The following is a 24032-nucleotide window of genomic DNA, read 5'->3' as shown; positions in this document are numbered from 1 at the left end:
CCACTGGACCACAGGCTGAGAGATCCTTGGGCAGAGGGCCCTCTCTGGGCGAGTTCCAGAATGGCTTCTTAGATCATGGGTCTTCCAGTGCCAAGGGATGGTTCATCTCCCAATTGCCCTTGTCCTAGGACCTCTCTAAGGCTGGCCCAGGGTCACCTCCACGTGGTTCTGCCGCTGCCCTCAGCCATTATGTGCCTGCCCCGAACCTGAGTGTCCTTCCTACTGTTAGGTCCCAGCCAGCCTCTCTCTACCTGATGCTTCACTGAGGTATGTTGTGGTTGTGAGCAGCGTGGACCCGAGAGTGAATGGATTCACATCCTGGGCTCACAGCTCGGCAGCTGAGTGACCTTGGGTAAGTCTTTTAACTTCTCCGAGCCTCAGCTTCCTGATCTGTAAGACTGAGATCATAGTACACACCTCACAGAGTTGTTAGAGGCCTATGGGAAATGCTGTTGGTAAAGTGCAAGTGCCGGGTATAGTCAGTGTTCCCCATAAGAGTTCATTGTTGCTGTTAAGCTTAATTGCTATTTATCATAAGCCCTTCTCACCCATGCTCTGAGCATTTTATTTCGGGGTTTACTCTTTATCTCTAGTTCCTTCAGAACGCCAAGTTGTCTGTTCATATGTGCTTCTATCAGCTGCTGCTTAAAGCATCACGCCAACCTAATCTATCTTGTCATTGAAAACAAAAGACTTAGCCTTGATATGGGAGCAGGGCTTCTTCAGCCGTCCTGGATTTCCTGGGCCCCCAGCCCTCTGCATGGCCAGTGGTGACGCGGGTTGACGCCCACTAACAGAGATCATCTTGACCCCAATTCTGGCTGGCTCAGCTGTTGTTAAATTCTGTCCATTCCTATTTGGTGGCACTCCTAAAAAAAGTTTTTGGATGCTTTTATTTGAAAAATTGACAAAATATAAGAGGAAGGTAGAGCAAAATCAATTTCTAAGAAAGGAGAACAGTTTACTTCCGGGAGTCTCATGCTCTGCAGGATATGGGTACCTGTGTGGAAACTATCAAAATTATCTTCAGATCTGATAAAACACAGTTATCTTTGGGGGGGGGGGGAGCATTAGCATTCATTTTTTGCTCTACATTCCTCAAACTCCCCTCCCCTTCCCCCCAAAAAGAAATCCTTGACCAAATCTAGTTGACATTCAAGCTTAATTTACATGCATTTTATCTACAGACTAAAGGTCATGTTGTGTGAAACAAGCTGAAGCTTTTAGGTTGTGATTCTGCTACAAAGGGAGCATTTTTCAGCCCATCAGTTGCTTTTATGTAGCTCTCTGAGTTTTAACAGTTCTGTATTTTAAGAAGATATAATTTACTTCTAGTTTAACTAAAGCTCAAGACACAATTTTCTTTACTGAAAGGTAGAGTTAAAACAACAAGGCCAACTAAAGATCATTTAAAATGCAATTTGTGGAGTTTGTTCTGACTGCAGTAGATGAAGTAACCCCTTCGTCCGCAACTCAGAAAAAGGTTCTTGTCCTCACCCAAGTGCTGGGAACTCTGGAAACCTTGCCTGGGCTGTACGTAAAAACTGTGAAGTGCTTGGGAATGTGTTGTGGGTAACTGTACCCAGCCTAAAATGATGAGTTGGCAACTACAAAAATCATTCCCGGTTTTCAGTAACTCCAGTGGGTGAGTGTTGGAGTCTGGAATCCTTTTCACTTGAAGGCAAAAAAACCCAAACCCAACAAAAACCACCCCCCACCATCCCCACAAAAAAAGTCATTTTCCTATATGTAACACCTGAGGACCTTGGAATCAGTCCCTCTGAACAGGAAGACCTATAGAGGAAAACCCTTTACAGTGAGTTGTGTGATGAGGACCAGGGCAGTCAAGAAGAGAGAAAACCCAATCCTCACTAAAGTGATGAAGGAAGGTTTCATGGAGGAGACAGAACTTGAAGTGGGCAAGGTAGGGTTGGTGAGATTTGAACAGGCAAGGAGGGCGAGTCATTCCAAGCACAAGAAGTAACTTGAGCCATGGTCTAGGGACTGGAATGAAAATTGTACAGGGCTGGAAGAGCAAGAGGCCAGGCAGGCCTCCCTGCACTGGGGAGTTTGGGCGGGGGGTGGGGTAGAACTAAGGTTGGCTGGGTGAGAGAGAGCCTTGAATGTCCACTTTTGAGAAATGAATGTGATGGGCAATTGGGAGTATTGTAGGCCCTTTACCAGGGGGGAGTCATGAGAAAAGTGGTTTTAATAGGACTGATTTGGTGATATGATACAAGAAAGGGTGCATAGGGGAGAGGCCAGAGGCAAGAAGAAAGTTAGAAACCTATTGCATTGGTTCAGGCAAGAAATAACTTATGTCTGGCTAAGGTGGCGGCATCAGAAATGGAGAAGAGTGTATATATCCTCAAAAGGGGGTTTGCTTGGAAGTGAGGATGCTGAATTAGAGACTGAATATGAGATGAAAGAAAGAAAAAAGAGGGGAGGAAAACTGAGGAATGAAAGAGTATTCAGGGAGAAGAGAACATCCTGCTTCTAAGAAGAATTATCTCCTTCACGAATGAGGTCTTTACAAGTCTAAAAAGTAAAAGGCAGACCCCAGAATCTTTATAATGGTGCTGGAATCATGCCATATATGTTCATTCCTGACCCTGCTATTAGCTGTGCGACCTTTGACAGGTCACTCCACCTCTCTGTGTCTCAGTTCCCTCATTCTCAAGAGGATAGTGATAGCAGTATCTACTCTAGGTATTATCATAAGGATTCAATTCAATAATCCATGAAAAGTCCTCAGCGTGGATCCTAGAACTCAGTGTGTTCGTGAGCCTACTGTTACTGATATTTTAGCATTTCTCAAATGCATCCTTTCTGTGCTTCAGTCTTGTAATAAAAACAGTGGAAATGGGATCAACAGAACTTGCCAGAGAAAGGGCAGATTCTAGGATAACTCTAAAGTTTGGAATCTCTGGTGATTGGGGAGACACACAGACCTTTTAAAAAGAATGTTGTTTCCCAGAGAGTTGTTTTTCTGGTTGATGGGTCCAAAGGGCAAAATATATATATATTGGCAACAGATTCAGGGAAGTTAATTATACTAATCATAATTTGAAATATTTTTTTATTCATGTCCAGTGTGAACGCATGCATTCATTCTTTCACTGACCATATCTTTTTGAAGCCCATACGAATGGCATGTTTGTCAGACCAAGGGTTTCACCCAGCCAGTGTTCTGATGCTAACAGCATCAACAGATATTTTGTGGATGAGCAGCTCACCCTAAGGACCTCCTCCAAATGTTTTCTGGAGTAACCACTCATAGCTCTTCCCTGTGCTGAGAGGAGGGGGCGAGCAAGGAGTAGGTTGACAAAGCGTCTTCACAAATGTTTTTGCTATGTACAAAGAATGCCGCAGGGCAGAGTTTGGGGATAATGGTTTACTTTGTCCATTCCCCCAACATCAGACAAGTTACTTAACTATGATTTATTTACACTTTTCTGACTATAAGGTGAGGATAAGAATGCTTAGAAAGGAATCGGAAATTCTCTAAAGATGCTTGTTGAAGGGAGCAATATGGGTACAAAATATTGTTATTAACAGTTAGTGAAAGATTATTCCAGTTGCACTCCTGCTTCGGGAAACTCCATTAGAGGCCCAGGGGAGACAAGTGATTCTCAGCTCACTTCAAAACACTCACCGCTTTCTCCCCGGGCTCCTTCCGCACTTGTGTGTATCGCACAACTAAAACCCCGTCTCTGTACAGTTTTGGTCTCTAATTTGTCACCTTTAGTCACCTTGTCTCTTTAAATATAGCTCCCTGTTCTTTACTGTGCCTCTAGTGAGGTATTTGATGGATACCTCTTCACAGATGAATTCATCCACAACTCAACAAGTGCAAATATCAACGGAGCCCAGTTTCTGAATCGGTTTCTTGACATGCTAAGAGTTTTGAAAGTGGGTCCTGAAGCGTTTTTTAAATTCCTTCCTCAGAATTCATGCCACCCACCAAATAGGGAATGGTGTCAGGTACTGGTAAGACTGACTTAGGAGTCTGCTCTGCCTGTCAGAGATTCATTCATGCATTCATTCAACACATAGTTACTGAGCACCTACTATGTTCCAGGCACTATTGTGGGTACAAGAAAAACAGTATGAATAATACATGCAAATCTCCATCCTCTTAGACTTTTCTTAAAAAATATGTCTTTATTGATTTTTAGAGAGGGAGAAAGGGAGAGGGAGAGAGGGACAGAAACATGGATGAGAGAGAAACATGGATCAACCACCTCCTGCACACCCCCTACAAGGAATCAAGCCCGAAACTCAGTCATATGTCCCGACTGAGAATCGAACCAGTGACCTCTTGGCGCATGGGACGACACTCAACCACTGAGCCACACTGGCCGGATACCATCCTCTTAGACCTTATGGTATTTTGGGAGGGAAGGGGACAGACATAAACCGAAGTAAATAATCTACAATATTAGAAGGAGATAAGTGTTATGGGGAACAATAAAGCAGGGATGAGGTTTGAGGAGGGGTAAGGGAAGATACAGTTATGTCATTTGGGTGGGGAAGGCCTCACTGAGAAGGTGACATTGGAGAAAAAACTTGGGGAAGGGGAGTGAGCCATGTGGATATCTGGGAAAGGGCCATTCAGGTAGAGGGAATAGCAAGTGCAAAGACCGTGAGGTGGGACTGTGTCAGGCGAGCTCAAGGAACAGCAAGGAGACTGGAGCAGAGTGGGCGGGAGGGAGTAGAAGGAAAGGAGGTCAGGCAGAAAACTGGGAGCAGGAGGGACCAGGGAACCAGTTCACAAAGGACCTTGTAAGCTGTTGTAAAGATACTGGCCTTTATGGGGAGTCTCTAAAGGACTTTAGGCAGAGAAGTAACATGGTCTGACCTGCCTTTTCAAAGAATCACTGTGATGAGACTAGACTCCGTGTGCGGGCATGGAAGCAGAGAGGCCACTGATACAGCTGTTGCAGTAATCCAGGAGAAAGACGATAGTGGCTTAGACCAGGGCGGCAGCAGCGCAGGTGGTAAGAAGTGGGCAGTGTCCAGATGCGTCTGAGGCGGAGTGGACGGAATTTGCTGAGAGCTTTAATGTGCAGTGTGAGGTGAGGGGAAAAGGAGTTAAATGACTTCAAGGTTAGTGGTCAAGGAATGGAAAGATAGAATTGTCATTAACTGAGATGGCAGAACTGCAGGTGGGACAGGATTGAGGTCAGTGCCAGGAGTTCAGTTTGGGGCCCGTTAACATTATTTCCATCAGATGCCCAATGACGCTGTCGAGAGGAGCTGCGTACCAGAGCCTGGGGGGGTCCTGGCTGGAAGTGTACCAGGAAATAGTGGGGATGCTGAACTTGAGAGTATCCATTCCCTGGACACAGGGAGGCTCTAACCAAGGGTCAACCTACTCCTAATTAAACCCTAACTTAAAAAAAACACACAAAATCTCTTAGAAACAACCAAATTAAACCAGTTAACTATTGTGAGCCTTCGGTGGCAGAGATTTTATAAGCCCAGGGCCTGGCATATAAAGTGTTTGCTGATGAATAAATAGATACTTCTAAATCAGTCAGAAATATCTTGGAAAGGAGTTTAAAGGAAACTTTTTCCCAACTGAGCAATATGTAAGTCAATATAGCACGCTGATGCCCATTCTGGGCAGCGTGGGTGCGCTCTGGGCGATGAGGAGGAACAGCAGCCCCCGAGGAATGTATTGGCCCGTGGGAGGGAAAAGACAAATCCTCAGACACTTACGACACAAAGAGAAGGATAATAGGATCCTAAGAGAAGAAAGAATAAAAAAATCCAGTGGGCGATCAAGAAAGGTTTCAAGAAGGAGGCGGCATTTGAGCCACGCCTGGAAGGATGGGCAGGATTTCAGAAGCAAGGACTGGGAAGAGGGAAGAAGGCACTTGAACGGCAGGTGGTTCATTTTAGCTAGAGCATGATACAGGTCGGCATACAGATGTTTGAAAAGCCTGCCCTGGCCGGTGTTGCTCAGTTGGTCCTGTACACCGAAAAGTCATTGGTTCAGTTCCCGGTCTGGGCACATACCTAGGTTGCCGGTTCTATCCTGGTTGGGTCAAGTATGGGACACAGGAGTCAACCGACTGATGTTTCTCTCTTTCTCCCCACCCCCTTCTTCTCTATATAAAATCAAAAAAAGCATGTCCTTGGGTAAGAATTTTAAAAAATGTCTGAAAAGTCTTTGCGTCCATTCTTGAAACTTATTTTGAGTATAGAATTGAAAATGTTTTCAGAAATGCCCCTAAGACTTTCCCTTTATTGCTGTTCTAAGCAGTTTTATTGTGATATGCCTTAGCATCATTTTCTTCATGTTTCTTGTGCTTGGGTTTTATTGAGCTTGTTGGAGATACAGGTTTATGGTTTTCATTAAATTTTGGAAAGCTTTCTGCCATTATTTCCTCAAATATGTTTCTGTACTCCCTGCCAACAAGAGACTCTAATTACACATGTATTGGGCTTCTTGAAGTTGTCCCAGAGCTCACTGATAATCTGTTTACTTTTTAATCTCTCTTCTCCATGTGTTTCATTTTGGCTCATTTCTGTGGCTGTACATTCAAATTCACTAATCTTCTGCAGTGTCCAACCTGTTCTTAGACTCCCCTTCAGTGTGCTTTTCCCCTCAGACACTGTAATCTTCATTTCTAGAAATTTAAATTTGGTGTTTTTTATTTCTATATCTAACATGTTCAGTCTTGCCTCTAGCTTCTTGAGCATTTGGAATACAGTTTAAATAGCTGTTTTATTGCCTTTGTCTATGAATTCCTTTATGTAGGTCATTTCTGGGTGGGTTTTGATTGATTTTTCCCCCTTATTATGGGTTGTGTTTTCCTGCTTCTTTGCAGGCCTGGTAATTTTCTAGTGGATGCTGGACATTGTGAATTTTACTCTGTTGGGTGCCATTGCTCAATTGGGCTTCCTCTAATTGCCAAGAAAAAGCAAGCACGCAGCCTTGGGTAAGTTCCACATGGCTGACCATCCTAGAAATGACACACTCCAACCTTGTACCAAAAAGGTCCAACTGTCTGTTTAGCACCCAAATAAGAAATCAAAGGAAACACAGAAAAGAGCAGAAGATAAACCCAGTTTGAATCCAGGATGCTCATGAAGAGAAGGTGACCTTTTCTCCTTCCTGCTGGCGGATGAAGAATTGACTCATTCACAGCTACTATGTGGAAGGCTCTGGGCTATGTGATACAGCTATAAAAATAAGTCATACACTTCCCTTGCCTCAAATGCTTAGGTTAGTGAGGAATAAACAAGTAATCAGGCAACGGCATAAGTGCCCTGATGGGAAAAATGTGGGTGCTGTTGGACCACATATGAACACCTCTGACCCGGGACAGGAGGAAAGACTTTCTGGGAAAGTGACACCTAAGCTACAACTAGGATGATGCACGATGTGAGAGGATGACTAGGAGTTTTGTAACATTTTTCTGATCGTGAATATATCCATTTATATAGTTAGGTAGAAAATACAGAAAAGTACAAAAATTGTAATTTGTAAATTATTTTGCAAATTAGCAAGTTGAAGTAGCATGGTAACTTATGGAGAAGCTACCCTGTGACCCTTTTTACTTTGTTATTTTAAACTGATAAACAATCATAAGGAAAAGAACACAGAGATCCCCACCTCTTTCGTCAGGGCTCTGTTCTCAAGGTCTGAGCTTGCAGGGAGAGAGAGAAAATGCAGATCCTGGAAGACACTGGAACGGGCCCATGTTTTGATGGTACAGGTAGAATTTCTCAAAGTGTGGGTAGGGCCATCTGCATCAAAAAGACCTGGGATAATCCTTTTTAAAGGCTGTGGTCTGGGCTCCATGCTGCCTCTCTTGAGTCAGAATTAATGGAGGTTGAACCTGTGAATCTGTATGTAAATTTCTCCCTAGGTGATTCTAACACACCCTAAATTGGAGAATCACAGGCCTGGAATTTAGCCAGATTGGGTAGGAGAAGGGATTAGAGGATTGGTAGTTAGCAAGGGATTAGAGGATTGGATTCCCGGATGTGTTGGATTGGTAACACCAGGGAGGAGGCTGCAGTTGTTTGGTTATGGTGAGGGTGAATATTTTTTTCATGTTTATTAGTTATTTGAAAATTTTCATTGTGTGAGTTTTGTTCATTCGTGTTGAGCTTATATTTCAACTTTTAAAAATATTTTTCTTACTAATTTACAAATAACCTTTTATAGGAAAGTTATTAGCTTTTTGTGTATTACACATGTAGCCATATTTTCCCCTTAATAATGTTCATAACAGTTTTTGAGAACTTACAACTCACCAGACACTGTGCTAAGAGCTTGAGGTATGTCTGTCAAAACTGTCCTTACCTATGAGGTGGTCACCATTATTATCATTATCATTCCCATTTTACAGACAGGTCACTGAAGCTTAGAGAGGTTAAGGAACCTGTTCAAGGTCCTAGAGCCATTGAATGAAGGAATCGGAACTCAGAGCCGACGGAGCGCGTCTGACTCTGAAGCCCATGTTCTTTGGCCTTGGGTGTTACCTGACTTTTACTTTTGTCTCTAGATCTTTTCATGTTTATACGTTTTGATGTCATCAAATCTATAAAGCTTTTCCTCTATACGCTCTTCTTTTGCTTTCTTGCTGAGAATGTTCTTTCCTACTTCAAGATCTCCAGATCCAGGTCACCTATATTTTCTCATAGTTACACATAATTTCATTTGAAAGTTATTCCATTGCATTCGTATGTGTTTAAAATATACAAAGATAAAAAGACCCTTTCCCCTTTAAGAAACCATCGGTTGGAATGAGTTGTAAAATTGCTGAACTCAAACATAGGCAATTTTACCACAAAACAACTCCTTAAAAATAAAGTGCAGGCGAGGATTTGAGGTTAGTAACTTGATATTTGGCTGCTACTTGTTCTATTTTATGATGGGAGAGCCGTCTCAGGACGAGACGCAGCGTGAATAGATGTAACACCACATTGTCTCCGTGTCGTGTGCTGGAGGAGGGCCCCAGCGCCAGGGCTGGCCCAGTGGTTTTGGTGCCTGAGCTGCGTCAGCCAGGGGGTGCCAGCAGGCGTCCTTGCGGCCAGTGGCTCTCAACTAAGCGGGCAGCGGGAGGAACCACAAAAGGACGGGCCATTCCCGAGATGCAGCCCAGAGGCAGCCTCTCGGCCGGCGACCGGCTGAGGCGGAGACCCTGGGGCTTGTTAGCACCTGCGGAGCTCCTGGGGGAGAAGGGGGTTATAGTGGCCAATGGTGGCTTCTAGTTAGGGGGTTAGGACACTTACCAATTTGTATCTGGTCGTTTCTATAAATCTTACTCTGTGTTACATTTTGAATTCAGTTGAGAAACCAAGCTAGTAATTAGACTTTGGTTAAATGCCTTCATTAAATAGTATGAACTGATTTTCAAAAAAACAGAATCAGCTGATTTATGCTCAGATCATGAAACAACGTGTTTATGTAACACCATACGTATCAACATACGAAGTGGTTTTTACAAGGACTTGCTCGTTTATTTACTGCTCACAGTCGTCCCTGGGGTGTGCCTTGGGCCCAGTTTTGTCAAGGGGCTGGGGAGCTCATGCAGGACCCTGTGCAGTCCACTAGTGACACCAGACATCTGCCGCCCCTGTTTGCCCCGGGTCGGAGCCTGAAGAAAGCCTGAAGCACACCTGGGGGAGGACATGCACCTTCAGGGACTTCTGTTCTGCATTTTTGGATGTCCCCAGTGTTAATAAATGCCAGGCTGGGCTGTTTCCCAGCCGTAAGTAATTTTGCTGGAGACCTTGGGTTAGGGCATTTGCTGGAACTGCCCCCTGAAACTGGCTTTGTTGGGGTGTCCTGAGCCCAGACCAGCTGCCCCAGCATCTGTGACTTCCCAATCTTTGAATGCAAGAGGACTGGCCAAGGAGGAGTCTCATGGGCAGACTCCAAACCAACTTCATTAATTATTTGTTCAGCACTTTATTAGCGAATCTAGGCAATGACCGAGGCAGGGTGAGGAGAGCCCTGGGAGGCTGCACTTAGGCTCCAGCAATTCAGTTCGGCCACATGGAGCCTACTGAGCCAAGTCAGTGCCTTAGGGATGAATAATAGTCTGATCCCTGCTCCTTGGAGGGCAGATTGGCCTCTACCCTCATCCAGTTCCACTTAGCAAAGCACGAGGAGCTGGTGAGTACTACGTTTTCCCCATGGCATTGCATCTTCAGCGATGTGAGCCTCCTTTACCCAGTCTCTGCCTGCCTCACCCAGCCATGGCCAGTCCTGGGTGCAGAACTCCTGCAGGTGCCTCTCTCAAGAGAGCGGGGAAGGTTTGTGCTGTTCCTCTGCAGGCCAGGGGCATGGCCATGGTGCCTGGTTTTGTAGTAATGTTGATGTGGGGCAGGAGGAAGACAGCCATGTCTCAGGGGCCCTAATAGCATCTCCAAGCTCCTATTTTCTAAGGATTGGTGGAGTGTCTGCCAAAGTAAAATTATCCTAAGCAAACAGGCACAAAGAGAAACAGGTAACCAACCATCTGCTAGATGTTCAGTTCCCATACACAGTGTTACTGCCAACCAGAAAGGAATATCATTGATTGAGGAGCACATTTCCCATCCAGTGGAGTGAGTAATCAATAAAGTATTTATTGAGTACCTACTATGTGCTTGATGTCATTCTGATTGGGAGAAAGGGAATGGATCAGTGCAAGGGGCAAACAGAAAAAGGTTGAAACAGTCCCTATGGATAAAAGCCTACCTGGTTAGAAGCCAGAGTAGCACTAAAAAATCTATGCCAACACCCAGCCACACACAGTGATGCTGCTGGGCTCAGGAGGGGGTCCCGTGGGAATCAGGGTCTTTGGGGAAGGTTGGCCCGACTCAGCTGGGCTCTGAGGATCCCAAGCAGGATGAACCAGCAGGAGCATTAGGCCCCAGGCCTTTGATGTAGAGTGGCTAGAGCTGGCTCCCTTGAGCTGACAAATGCCTGCACCTTGGCTGATCTTCCTGTGGGGCTGCAGCAAGAGATCAAGCCCCAGAATTTCACCACCGTACAAGCAAACACCACTTCCTGCTGGGGTTTGCAGATTGTTGTTGCCATGTCTTGGCCCCAGTGTGAATTCCTTTCCAAGGGATGAGCTGACCCCAGCTTTAGACCCTTGTGAGGGACTCCTCCAGCACCTGTAGTCTAAGCCTCAGGTACAGATGGCTGGGCCACCACATCTGTAGCCCCATCTCTGCAGTGCAAGGAATCTCAGTCAATGGCGGGCCGATCACCAGCTCCCTGGAGTTGTTTCTAAAGGATTGTCTGCATGCACTTAATAATAGCAATTTGCATAATTAAGGAGAGTCATAAAGAGTATTCAACTGCCTAAGAAAAATGGAATTTTAAGTTACAAAATAGGTCCTATCTGAAAGGTGACTTAGAATTGAAACAGCATCGTAGCTGGCAGACGGAGTCTGTGCTTAGGGAACTTCAGAGAAGCCGGACAGGACATGTTTCAGCAGTGTGCAAGGTTCGCTCCCTTACTTTTTCATGAATCAGTCCTGAGAGTAAAATGTGAGAGGAAGGGAGTTCAAGAGGGCAGCCAGCCAACTATCACGGGGTTTTGTGTTCAGATGAACACTGACAGCTCACCGCATTGAGCTCTGTTCATTGTGATGAGAAATACGTTTGACTAAACCTTTCACTTTCGCACAGAAAAGATTTCTCAATACTGATGCATTTTCTTTTTCTTTTTTTAAATATATCTTTATTGATTTCAGAGAGAGGAAGGGAGAGGGAGAGAGAGAGATAGAAACATCAATGATGAGAGAGTCATTGATCGGCTGCCTCCTGCATGCCCCTGACTGGGGACCAAGCCCGCAACCCAGGCATATGCCCTGACCAGGAATCGAACCCCGATCGCCTGGATCCTAGGCCGACGCTCAACTAGTAAAAATCTAATATTCTGTTCATATTCAAAGTATACCAAAGCAAAAATTAGCATTTCAGATTAAATTAAGACAATTTGTTTTGCAAAGTCTAGGCAGCATGGAAAAGTAGACATGGGGGAAAGTTTATACTCAGCTCTGGAAGCTGGGGGTGAGCCCAGGCCAGCTACTGCACTCGCTTTCTCTGGCCCTCAGCTTTCTCATCCCTGTTCCCCTAACTCCAGGTCTCTGGGTGGCCCTCTCTGTCTCCTCCCTTCCATCCCCCAGTGGGAGCAGAGTTTGAAATCATCTGTCTAGTCTAACCCTCTCATTTTACAGATAAGTAAGGCCAAGCCCCACCCCAGCTCACCCAGAGTAGCTCTACTTTTATAGGTTTTATAATTGGGGGTTTGGCAATTTATGTGGAGAAAATAAAACTCTCATGACTAATGAACAATTTGAAAGTCACTGGACTAGACAACCATTCTATTTTTTTTCCATATTTATTTGCCTAGAAGCAACAGGGATCTGTCTAAGTTATTCCAAGTGATGGGGGTAATAGTGAAAGCGAGATATTTAGGCTCTCAGCATTAATGCTGCCTTTCTGAATTACTGAAAACACAGCAGAGTAAAAATCACCAAAGTAAAATCCCAACATATCTTTTAAAACTATGTAAACTAAGAAACAAAAATCTTTTTATCCCCTAGTCTCAGTCTCCAGGAGAAAAAAATCTCAGTTAAGGGTTTGTTTCATGATCATCCCAACTTTTCCCTGTGATTATCCAGACATATCTAGATATTCTTTTTCAACCAAAAAGTTGTTGTGGTATGTGGCCTGGGCTGCACCTTGCTTTTGTCTTTCCAGATTAGTACACATAGATCTACATCATTTCTTCTGTTGAACAAGTGCCTGCTGGTGAACATTTAGGTTGTTTGCACGCCTTTACCGTCATAATGTTGTCATGAGCATTCTTGTCCAGATATCCTTATATGCTCTTCCTACAAGTGAGATTCCTAATTCATAGCATTTTCTTTCTAACAGTACTGCTAAATTATATCCTATGTTTTTTTAGTTGGATTTAAAGTCAGCTCATGCCATCTGCTGCCAGATTAGCAAAAAGTTCTTTATTTTTCTCCTGGGGCCCCTTCCTTGCCCATGAATTGCCCATGAATCCCACGAGTTCTGCTAATCCAGTGAGAGTGGTTCCATATTCAGAGGGGAATCTGGAAGGTCCGGTGAGGCCCCCGGCAGGACCCATTTTGGCTGCCTTTTCTCCCATCACTAGCTTATATTGTCAGTGCTGATGACGAGTTCCCATGCAATGTGATATGTCCTTGCCCACTGCTGCATTGATCTTTTCACTGGGGAGATGACCCTCAGTGCTCCCTCCGGGGAGATGATTCCCGCTCCTCCGTGCCATGCCGACCAAGGATGCGCCAAGCCTGAGCTCTCTGTGTTCTTTATGTTGCACTCAGGATGACGGCTGTTGTTCCCCTAGAATGTGTCCTCCCGGCCGGTGTAGCTGGGTTGGGAGGGCTTCTCACCAGTGCTACGGACCTTTCCTGCGCCTCACCCACCCCCTTCCCAACACTGTTGGATTCTCATTTCATAAACCCAGGTTAACAGTTGGCCATCGCCTTCTCTCAAGGCAGGCTCTCCCTGGGAGACCATTGATGTGCTTTCTGACTTGAACCCTATCTCCCCCGTGAAGTTCTGGGCCTGGAATTAGGCACTGTCCTCTGCACAGGGGATACAGACAAAAGAGAGGGCCAGTTCTCCTGCTCTCAAAATGCTTCCATTCATTTGAGAGCAGGGGCAGGTAATAAATGTATGCATAGCATAGGCAAGACAGTGTGGGGTCATGAATGGTAAGTGTCACAAAGACAAAAAGCCAGGTGAGGTGATGGGGCGTAGCTGCCGGGCTCCTTTCAGTTGGGGAGTCGGGGAACGCCTCCTGTCGAGCTGACATTTATTTGAGCTGAGGCCTCAGTGAGGGTGTGGGCACTGCAAAGACCCTCCCATGGGAATGGCCAATGTAGCTGGAGCAGAGGGGCAGGGCTAGGGTTGGGGGGATGGTGAGTGGCCTCCAGGCAGGGCCACATTACAAATGGATCATGCCAGCACCCTCCAGGGCAAGGCTCTCTAAGGCCTCTTCCAGTTTACGCCATTCCCCAATCCTAAATCAAGATTTGGGAAGCCCTCTATGCCAAATGTGACTCCTTAATTTGACAATCTAGATCTTGTGACTTTTAATTTTGGATTTTCTTATTTTCATCCAAATTCTTAATTATTAGTATCAAAAAAGCAAATGTTTTTTACTTTATGTGGCCACCTCTTCATACCCTATGTTTTACCTTGATACAATCTTATGCAGCCCACATTTGTTAAAAGAATATTCCCAAGTGATAGTCCCCAGTGAAAAGTAACACAATTTCCTGGTAAATATCTAAATTGACTTTTAGCATACAAATGAAGCCAAAAGGTCAGGAAATGAAATCTTCATCTTTTTATTTTAAACAGAATTTGGGCCTACCCCAGACCAGTAAGAATATAAAAGAGAAAGACTAATTTTCTCTATTGATGTTTCTGTTGTTTGAAACCCTCCTTCTGCTGTGATCCCCCAGGCAACAAATGAAGCATTGTAAAGTCTCCAATGGTCCTCTCAATGGGCAATTACACACTTTTTAGACAATAAATTTGTCATTCATGCAGCTGATTACATTCATTTATGAAAATGACTAAAAACAATGAATCAAATTTTTTTCTGTCTGATTCTGTTGAGAAATCATCAGAACCGTAACAAAAAGTGTAGGAGACCTGGAGCCAGGAAACCTGGAGCTGAGCCCAGCACTTCTGTGAGCGAGCGTGTGACCTTGGGTAAATGAGGCCACCTCTCTGAGCCTCCGTGCTCTTATCTGTGTAAAAGGGAAAGGAATAGGCCCAATATACTAAAGCTCAGAGTTGTTGGGGTGAGGAGGGAAGGGTGCATTTTGGGGAGGGGCACCTGGATGTTCCCAGTCCTTAAGGTGGGGGTGGTGTGTACGTGTTTGTTTTTATTACTCATCTTTAAATTGTTCATGCACATTCTATAGATTTGTGATGTATATGATGTATTTCACAGAAGATTTCTAACGCAGCCAATAAATACTGTTGACAGACTCCACAAAAAGTAAATGCAGATAGAGGTTTTTTCTGGACCTCCTGGCAAACAATAAACCTAGACAGAAGACAAAACAATTACCCCGTCAAATCAAAACATGTTCTTCTGAAAAAGAGTTTAATTGAAAGAGTGAAGATTTTGAGTAAAACAAAAGGGGGTATCATGCTTAGGACAGCTCCCTCCCACCTAGCCCTCTGTTCCTCCTCACTTGAGGTTTTTTTTATATTTCTCTCCAGAGATGCCTGGAAAGCCAAAGATAAAGAAAGAATTTTGAAAGTGGCAAGAGAGAAAGAGGCACATTGAAGTATTTGTGTGTGTGTTGCTTTTTCTTTTTCCAATCCTCACCCAAGGATATGTTCTTATTGATTTTTAGAGAAAAAGGAAGCAGGGGAGAGAGGGAGAGAGAGGCACCCCAATCAGGGATCAAACAAGCAAGTCATGTTCTCTGACTGGGAATCAAACCCCTGACCTTTTGGTGTACAGGACAGCGCTCCAACCAACTGAGCCACCCGGCCAGGGCTGCGTCGCTTTTCTATGTAAATGGAAATATGTTATACTGTGTTTATGCTACTCTGTGTTTTGCATTTTTTCATTTATCTTGGAGAGCTTTCAATATCAGCCTTATGGATTTAAATTCTTTTCTTTTCCACAGTACCTCCTTGTATGGCTATGTTACACTTTATTTAACCAGACCTCACTGGTAAATATTTAGGTTGTTTTGCTCTTGCCCACATTTCTGCAACAACCATCTTTATGTTTACATCTTCTCACACATATACGAGTGCATCTGTAAATTCCAGAGTGTAATGGATGGATGGAAAGGTAGATTCATTTAAATTTTAGTAGCTATTGTCCAAATGCCCCCAAAGAGACAGCATATCCCTTTACACTTCCATCCATAGGACCCAAGAACGCTGCTTTCCTGGCATGCCTGTGACATGTGCCCTGTTAGTCTTTTTATTTACAAACCTAAGAGGTGAAAATAGTATTTCATTGCTTGGATTTGTTTCTTTAGCTCTAAGTGAAGATGAGGCACTCTTCTCTTTCTCTGAACTCCCAGTTTGGGTCTATTGCCCATTTTCTTTTGGTTTCTTGTTGCTTTATATATTGCTTCATAACAGCTCTTTATATACAAGTCCTTTGCAATTATTTTTCTAGGCTTGTGTTTCTCCTTTTTTGTTGCATGTAGTATTTTACCTCTTGCAGAAATTTTTAATTATTAGTCACATGTATCAGTTCTATCTATAGTATAGGGGTTGTTTCCTTCTTAGAAAAGTCTTTCCTGTTCTAATGCCATTATAAATATTTTCCCCAAGTTTTCCTCCAGTACTTTTGACTAGTTTCTTTTTTACTTTAAATTCTTTTCTTTTTTTAAAAAATATATCTTTGTTGATTTCAGAGAGAGGAAGGGAGAGGGAGAGAGAGATAGAAACATCAATGATGAGTCATTGATCAGCTGCCTCCTGCACGCCTCCGACTGGGGATGGAGCCCGCAACCAGGTATGTGCCCTGACCGGGAATTGAACCATATCTCCTGGATCCTAGGTCGATGCTCAACCGCTGAGCCGCACCTGGCCAGGCTAAATTGTTTATTAATATCATTTAATTAACTCATTTAGTGTAAGGAATGAAGTAGGGAATTCAGCTTTTATTTTGTCCTGGTATGTCTATCCAGCTGTGTCAACTCTGTTTCTTAACTAATACATTTTCTCCCCACAGCTTTGAAATGCCACATTATTTGTGTCTAAAAATTGCTGTTGTCTAGAAATTGAAAACTCTTGGATGGTAAATTGATAAATTAACTAAGTTCTTCTTAGTATATTCAAGGAACCATCAAAACAATAGCATAAATAGAGTGTGCTTATCATGTTCTGGGCCTGTTCTGAGTGTATTTCCTTATTTAATCCACATAACCATGGTTCAAGGTAGGTGCTATGAGCTCTATTTACAGACAAGGACACTGAAGCACAGAGAGGTTAAGTAACTTGTCCAAGGTCACACAGCTGGAATGGCAGAGTCACAATTTGAACACAGGCAGTTTGACTTTAGAATGTGTGCTCCTATCCATATACTCTGCTGCCTCCGTGAAATAGAAAACACTTTTGCGTGTGCTTCCTACATTCCAGGCACTGTTCTAAGAATTTCACATACAACAATTTTATTTACTCTTCACAACAATCCTAAGAAGTGAGCACTACTACTCTCCCCATTTTACAGACGAGCCAACTGAGGCAGAGTGTAACTAGAGGACAGACAAAAAGGGAGGGGGGAGTGTGCGGTGAGTCCAGAGAAGGAGGAATTTTGCTCCATCTTTAGAGCAGCAAAGATCATAGATGTGTTTGAATCAGGATGGTCCCCATCAGATCGGGTTTCTGTGAAGCTCATTGGGAGCACAGTGGGTGTCCAGGACCCAGCTATCAGGCTAATACCACACTGCAGTGACACCCCCCACCCCCACCCCAAGTGTCCATCCAATGGCAAGTAGGCAGCATCCACCTGGCATGACAATTACTGCCCTCTGGGGCCAGGGACAGAGCTCAAGACAGGTGCTTATATTGTTTACATTTTCAGAGAAAACCAAAGTGTCAAGAGGCTGAGTACCTTGCCTCTGCTCACCCAGCTAGTAAGTGCTGCCTCCTAACCACTAAGCCTGCCGACCCTCTTTATTCGGCCCACAGATTGAGACCTTTAGACGCTGAGGGGCTGGCTCAGTACAGCATTGAAACTGGAATTTGGCAATTACTTCACCATCCTCTTGTCTTCTCCGATTTGATAGAAATCAAGGAGATTCTATTGACATCGTTGATAGATGAGCTTCTGATATCAAATATCTTCAGATCTTTTAAAGGTTTCCTTTCTGTCTTAGGTTAACTTTTCCTTAGACTTCTGCATATTCTCCCAAAGTCACTTTGTGAATTTTTATAATTGCTTCCTTCTTGCCTGAGTAAAGGGCAAGTTCAGGGCCCACCGCCCGCCGTGCTGCTGCTAATCACAGCCTCTCTCCCTGCAGATCCGAGTGATGGTGGACCTGTGCAACAGCACCAAGGGGATCTGCCTGACAGGTAGGCTGCCCGCGCTCACCAGCAGCTGCTCACGGGATCACCGGTGTGCTAGCCGAAGGGCGGGGGCAGAATGAGCTCCTAGTAACACTTAGGTTATAAAAATACATGCCGGGCCCAGCTGGGCGTGCCTCAGCGGTTGAGCATCAACCTGGGATCCAGGAGATTGTGGTTTGATTCCTGGTCAGGGCACATGCCCAGGTTGCAGGCTCGATCCCCAGCTGAGGGCGTGCGGGAGGCAGCCGATCAATGACGACTCTCTCATCACTGATGTTTTCTCTCTCTCTCTCCCTCTCCCTTCTTCTTTCTGAAATCAATAAAGATATATATATATATATATATATATATATATATATATATAGTTTAAAAATACTTGTTGGTTTACTTTTAGCAAATGTTTTAATGGCATGAAAATCAATTATAACACAATTATGAAAAATAATATTTTCAGTATTGCCATAAAAATACAGCCATGGAGAGTAATGAGGTAATTAGAAATGTGTGGTACCTTGAACCAGAGCCATAAATGTTTTTCTATTCCTACTGGTTTTTAAAAGGGAAGAGAAAGGAAAAAGACCTCGCTAAGTGCTAGAGTTCTCTTACCAGAAATAATTATTTCCCTACATCATACACATAGGGTACATGTAACATGAATGGGAAGCTCTAGAAGCAAACTGCTAATTAGTTAAAAAACACTTTTTTTGAAGTATGGTCTGTGCGGTGTCTACTGTGTGCTGGGTGGGACTGGCCGCGGTCACACGCTGACCCCTCCACTCAGTGATTCAAGGACAAATAGACAGGAGAGAGGGGATCGGCCCCCAGGCAGAGCAAGACTTGGGACAAGGAGTGGTTGATGGATAGGGCCGGAGTGGTTTTGATGTGCTTGTCTACACCTGAGTCTGACAGAGTCCTGCATCTCACCTGAGGGGCACAGTGCCTGCCTCCTGTCTTCAGAAGCTGGGAGCAAGGAATCCTGTGCACTACCCCCACCCCCACCCCCACCCCCAGGATGGGCTGTAGAGCCTGATTTCAGACATTGCATTTCCTGCCTCTCCGAAGGGATTGCAGCACTCTGAGAAAACTGGAAGAAAGAACCCTTTTTGCATTAAAAGTCTTTTATGGTGTCCTAGCTGGGCTTGCTCAGTGGTTAGAGCTTCCAGCCTGCAGACTGAAGGGTCTGGGGTTCAGTTCCAATCAAGGGCATCTTCCTTGGTTTCAGGCTCCATCCCTGGCCCTGGTCGGGGCACGTGTGGGAGGCAACCAGATGTGTATTTCTCACCTCTCTCTCCATTCCGCTCTCTCTGAAAAGCAATGGAAAAATATGCTTGGGTGAGGATTTAAAAAAAAAAAATCTAAAAAAGAAAAAATAGTCTATTATGGAATAAATGCATGCTCCCGTGGACTTTACAATGTGATCGGCAACTCTGTAGGCTTCTGAAGTTTGTTGGGCTCCTCAGTCCATGGCCTGGGCTCTGGGGAGGTCCCATGCACTCTGCACTTGCTCCCAGGGCTGCACTGGCAGAGGCTGAAACCCTGTTGAGCAGTAAGAGACTTCACCCTTCTCGGCAGTATTCTCCCCAGTACCTGTGTGCAGTAGGCCCTCAATGGGAGTTTGTCGAATGACTAAACCTGGGTTTTATGTGTGTGATTAAATGGGGGGGGGGGCTGGTAAGAAAGATGCTTCCCCGAGGAACCTCGAGTCCCAGTCCGACTCTCATTCACTGGGTTTGGCCTCCAAGAGAAAAGCCGTGATCTGGTGGCTGCTTGGGAAGTGCTAATTGAATTACTCAAGTCACATTTCAGCCCTCACAGAAAATTAAATATCTTCAGAACAGCTTGGTCCTTTTTTCTGAAACTCTTGTGGCTTAAGCCTTTCTTCCCTCTCTGGAAGCCCCTTTTCAGAGTTCCCACGTGTGACAGTAATGAGTGCTGGAGAAATGCTCAGATGGATAGATTCACAGGCACAAAAGCCCCGTGGAGAGGCCTCTTCCTTTCTGATTTTTATAGTGATAGAGGAGGGCCCTACTGTTAGGTGAATGTGCGAGGAGGGAGCTGTTGAGACCACTTAGGGGAGATGGACGGCAGGGGGGAGCGCATCTGCGCAGGAGCAGGTTGAGGTTATTCTTTGGCACCTCCAAATGCTTTTCAAAACCTCCTTTCACACCAGCTTCAAATTGGGCCTTCTTTCACGCAGAAAGCTCTTCTGTTAAAACTTCGGTGCGAAAAGCACAAGTTCCAGGGTGAGGTGGTGCCTTGGGATAGGCCACGCTGCCTGGGTTGGGGGTGGGAAGGCCACAGGACCCAGGACTGAATTGGCAGCTTCACGGGGAGGGGAGGGAGCCTTGGTCCAGGCCAAGGGGATGCGGGCAGGAAGCGTCGCCAGGGCAGACCCTGGGCTTGGGGCCTGAGAATGGGATCTAGCTTTACACTGGGCTCATCCTAGAGAAAGCAGGTGCTTGTGACATGAGCCTGGTCCAGCTGCGACCATGAGACTGCTTTCCTGTTCCTTTTCCTGAACTCAGCTGTGGTTGCTATGGGGACAGGGATAAATGCTGGGTAGTTTAGTGGAGCCTGTGACATCTCAGGTGAACATGAGTGCAATTCACTAGCTACAGTAACTAGGGGGGTTTGCCAGTACAGAGTTTGTCAAACCATGTAGGCTTTTCTGGATGCATCTTACCCCTGAGCCCAGATTTCCTTGGGACCCCGGAAGCATATCTTCTGGCAGAGCAGGGGTCTTGGAGAAGGCAGGTTCTTGGGTTAGTCCCCTCTCCCCCTGGCCCCCCATATGGACTCGTTGGGAAATCTCTACACCATCGCATTGCTGAATCGCTTGTCAGGGCAGGCACACTTCTAATCCAGTGTTCATTCTCCTTGCAGCCCAGTGACCCCAACCCAATGATGACACGTGTCACTACCCTTTATCCTATAGCCAGGCAGACATCAATAATGGATCCCAGCTGCAGCTGAGCATGGCCTCATGTCATTCTTTCCTGGTGCTCCAGCAAACAACTAATTGGTTAGAATTGGCACTTGAAATAAAACCTATTTGCCATCCCTACTCTTAATTTTTTTAAGGTTGCCATCATTCAAAGTTGAAATGCACCAAATAGATGAAATTGGACGAAAGCTGCAGTTTTGTGGGTTTTTAAAATTTTTATTGAATTTATTGCGGTGACATTGGTTAATAAAATTATATAGGTATCAAGCGTACGGTTCTATAATACAAAGCTGCAGTTTAATGGGGGCATGTGAGGAAAGAAACCTTTCCAAGTCAGGTGCCTTAGGACTCGCCCCATAGCAAGTGACAGGTAGCTCTGGAGGGTGTACCAGCACTCACAGAGTGGGAACTGAGGCCTCAAAGCTGTAGCCAGTGCAGCCTTTGGTAAATGGATGGGCAGGTCATTCTTAGCTAGTGCCGCTGATCATGTTTCATTCACTAGCCTCCCTAAGCAAACTAGCTGGGTTGGATTCGGCTCCAAGTGTGAGAGCTTGGGACCCTTCAGGAGAATCATGCATGTATGACTCCCAGAGGGAAGGGAGACCACCTGTCCTTTGGCTAGGGCTCCTGGCTGGCTTGAAGTTGTGGCTGGCATGAATCCCGAGCCCCGGGGGTGCTTGCTGGGGTAAGAGTGGAAGAGAATCAGGATGCAGACCTCAGCTCTCAGATGTGCTCCAGGCCTGGCAGTATCAGGTTTAGGAAGCTGCATCTTTCACCAGCTCTTCCTAAAGCAGGAGCAGAACCAGACCTCACTTTCTAAAATGTTTCTATTTGAGGGTTTTTTGCTTCTTTTTCCCCTTTATCAGCAAGACTTTGGGAAATGTGTAGTCACTTCCTGGGTCATTGCTGTGCTCAGCAGGTGCCTTGGGTCATGCAGCACCTGTTCTGATGCCGTCCCAGGGTGAGAGGGGAGATACTAATGGGAAGTTAGAGACAGGCACCTTCCCTGTGATTTGGACTGACTGTGGTGGGAGAAGCCAGGTGGATGGGCTTTCCAGAAACCTGTAGCTTTAGCCACAGATCAGTGCCCACCATTGAAGACAGGAATTGAGCCTTATACTTGTTTATCACTCATTGCCTGGAACTGTGGTGCCTATATTTCCTCTGTCAATTCAGATTCTTCTGTTTGCTAGTAGCAGGAACCCTCTAGAGCTTATTTGGAGAAAAAGAGATGGGGGTTTACAAATTACAAGGATAGAGGGGTGTATTTGTCAAGATAGGTTACCCCATGTTCTGGTAACAAACTAAAGTCTCAGTAGCTTAGCACAGAACAGGCTTATTTCTCCACCAAGTCCAGCAATGTTGGGCTGACTCGAGGTAGTTCTGGTGACTCAGGGATCCAAGCTGCTACCATTTTGTGGCTCCATCATTTCAACAGCAGGCACCAAGGTTTCCCCCAAGGGGCAAAGAGAGGACCAAAGGTGCTTTCAAAGACCAGGCCTGGAAGCATCTCACTACTCCCGACCCCATGGGTCCCACTGGCCATACCCCGTCCTTCACTGTGCCCCAGCCTAACCTCTGCAGGACTCAGTGCAAAGTGAAAATACAGGGGCCCTTGTTCGAAAGGCAGGAAAAAGCTTTCCTCCTTTCTCCCACAGTCTCACCTACAACCTGCCATGGTGGGGCTTTTGTTGTTTGCTATTTAATGTCAGACTCCCTGAGGTGTGGGTTACTCACCTAGTGAGTACAGATCCTCAAAGGACAGGGGGCCTCACCCTGTGACACAGGCATGTGGGGCACACACCTATCCCCAGCCTTCCCTGCACTCACGCCCAGGTCCCCACTGGGATGAAAGGTGGCAGCAGTCACCAACGGGGCAGGGAGTGGGGAGAACACACATACATCAAGGGGCAGGGAGCAGGCAGAAAACCTGTCCTGGGGAGGCAGTGAGGCCAGGGGAAGTGGCACCACATACAAATCGAGGCTCCAAGTCCCTGGGACATGTGCCATTGTCCCGTTGGACTTCATTTACAAACCACAGATTCAAAGGTAAAATTATTAAGAATTTCTAGATGGCAACCACAGAGCATTACACCCAAGCACAGGGCCCTTCTGAGTATGGGGCCCTGTCAACTGCTCTGAGGGCCTGCCCAGGAAACCAGCCCTGGTACAGTGTTAGCAAGAGTGTCCCTGCCCACAGGTATTCCTAGAGGGTCTGTAATTCAGAAAAGAAGCGTCAGGAGCTGAGAAACAGTATTCTAAATGCCCAGTTGGCACATAAGATAATGTGACATTTGACATTATCATAATGCCTCATATTTGAGCTCTTTCCAGGCATAAGGAGCTGTTGGGCAGCTCAGTTGGCGTCCTGAGAAGACAGGGGGACAGAGGCCCACTGTCACTAGAGCCCTCTGCTTCTGGGCTCTTTGGAACTGTCTGTCATCTTTCTCTCTCTTCTGAAATTCTCTTCTCCAAATAGCTTCAGGGCAGGGCAACTGCTGGATTGCCACCTACGCTTTCAGATCACTCTCTCTCTTTCCTGGTGCCTCTTCTATCACCTGCCTCCCCCCAGATGGGGTGTGTCTCCCACCCCAAAATTAGGCTGGCCCAGAAATTTTTCCCTTTCATCAAAACTAATAGCTCTCAACCTTTCTAGGGTCAGGGACCCCTTCAAGGATCTGCTGATAGTGACTGATTCTTTTCCCAGAAAATTTTCACATCAGGTATGGGGGGAGGGAAGGGCACCCAGGACCATCTGCATCCCAGTCACCTGTCATGCTTGGTAAAAATCCAGGTTCCTGGGCCTCTATATCCAAACTATATTCAAATCTCCAGATGGAACCCAGGTAGCTGCGTTGTAACAATCGTTCCAGGTGATTCTGTGGACACAAATGACTAATAACTGTAGCCATAGGGTGTCCATGGCTCTTTTGTCAGGAAACCCTAATCTAGGCACTTCAGTCTGGTGACACCCTTGGCCATGGCTAATGTGTCCTAAATATATGGCTC

The 24032-nt window shown here is 45.4% G+C and overlaps 1 protein-coding gene across 1 annotated transcript in view; it reads left to right on the top strand.

Moving 5' to 3' along the window:
• Window positions 1-24032, top strand: part of GLDN (gliomedin) — a 57520-nt gene that overhangs the window by 7275 nt on the left and 26213 nt on the right. Inside the window, exon 2 of the mRNA XM_087814613.1 lies at window positions 18034-18085. Coding sequence (XP_087670739.1) covers window positions 18034-18085 — 52 coding nt within the window. The remainder of the gene's footprint in view (window positions 1-18033; window positions 18086-24032) is intronic.

The sequence above is a fragment of the Miniopterus natalensis genome, chromosome 1, assembly GCF_054644295.1.
Source record: "Miniopterus natalensis isolate mMinNat1 chromosome 1, mMinNat1.hap1, whole genome shotgun sequence".
NCBI lineage: Eukaryota > Metazoa > Chordata > Mammalia > Chiroptera > Miniopteridae > Miniopterus > Miniopterus natalensis.
The sequence above is the reverse complement of the archived record's forward strand: the minus strand, read 5'-3'. Positions and strand labels throughout refer to the sequence as shown.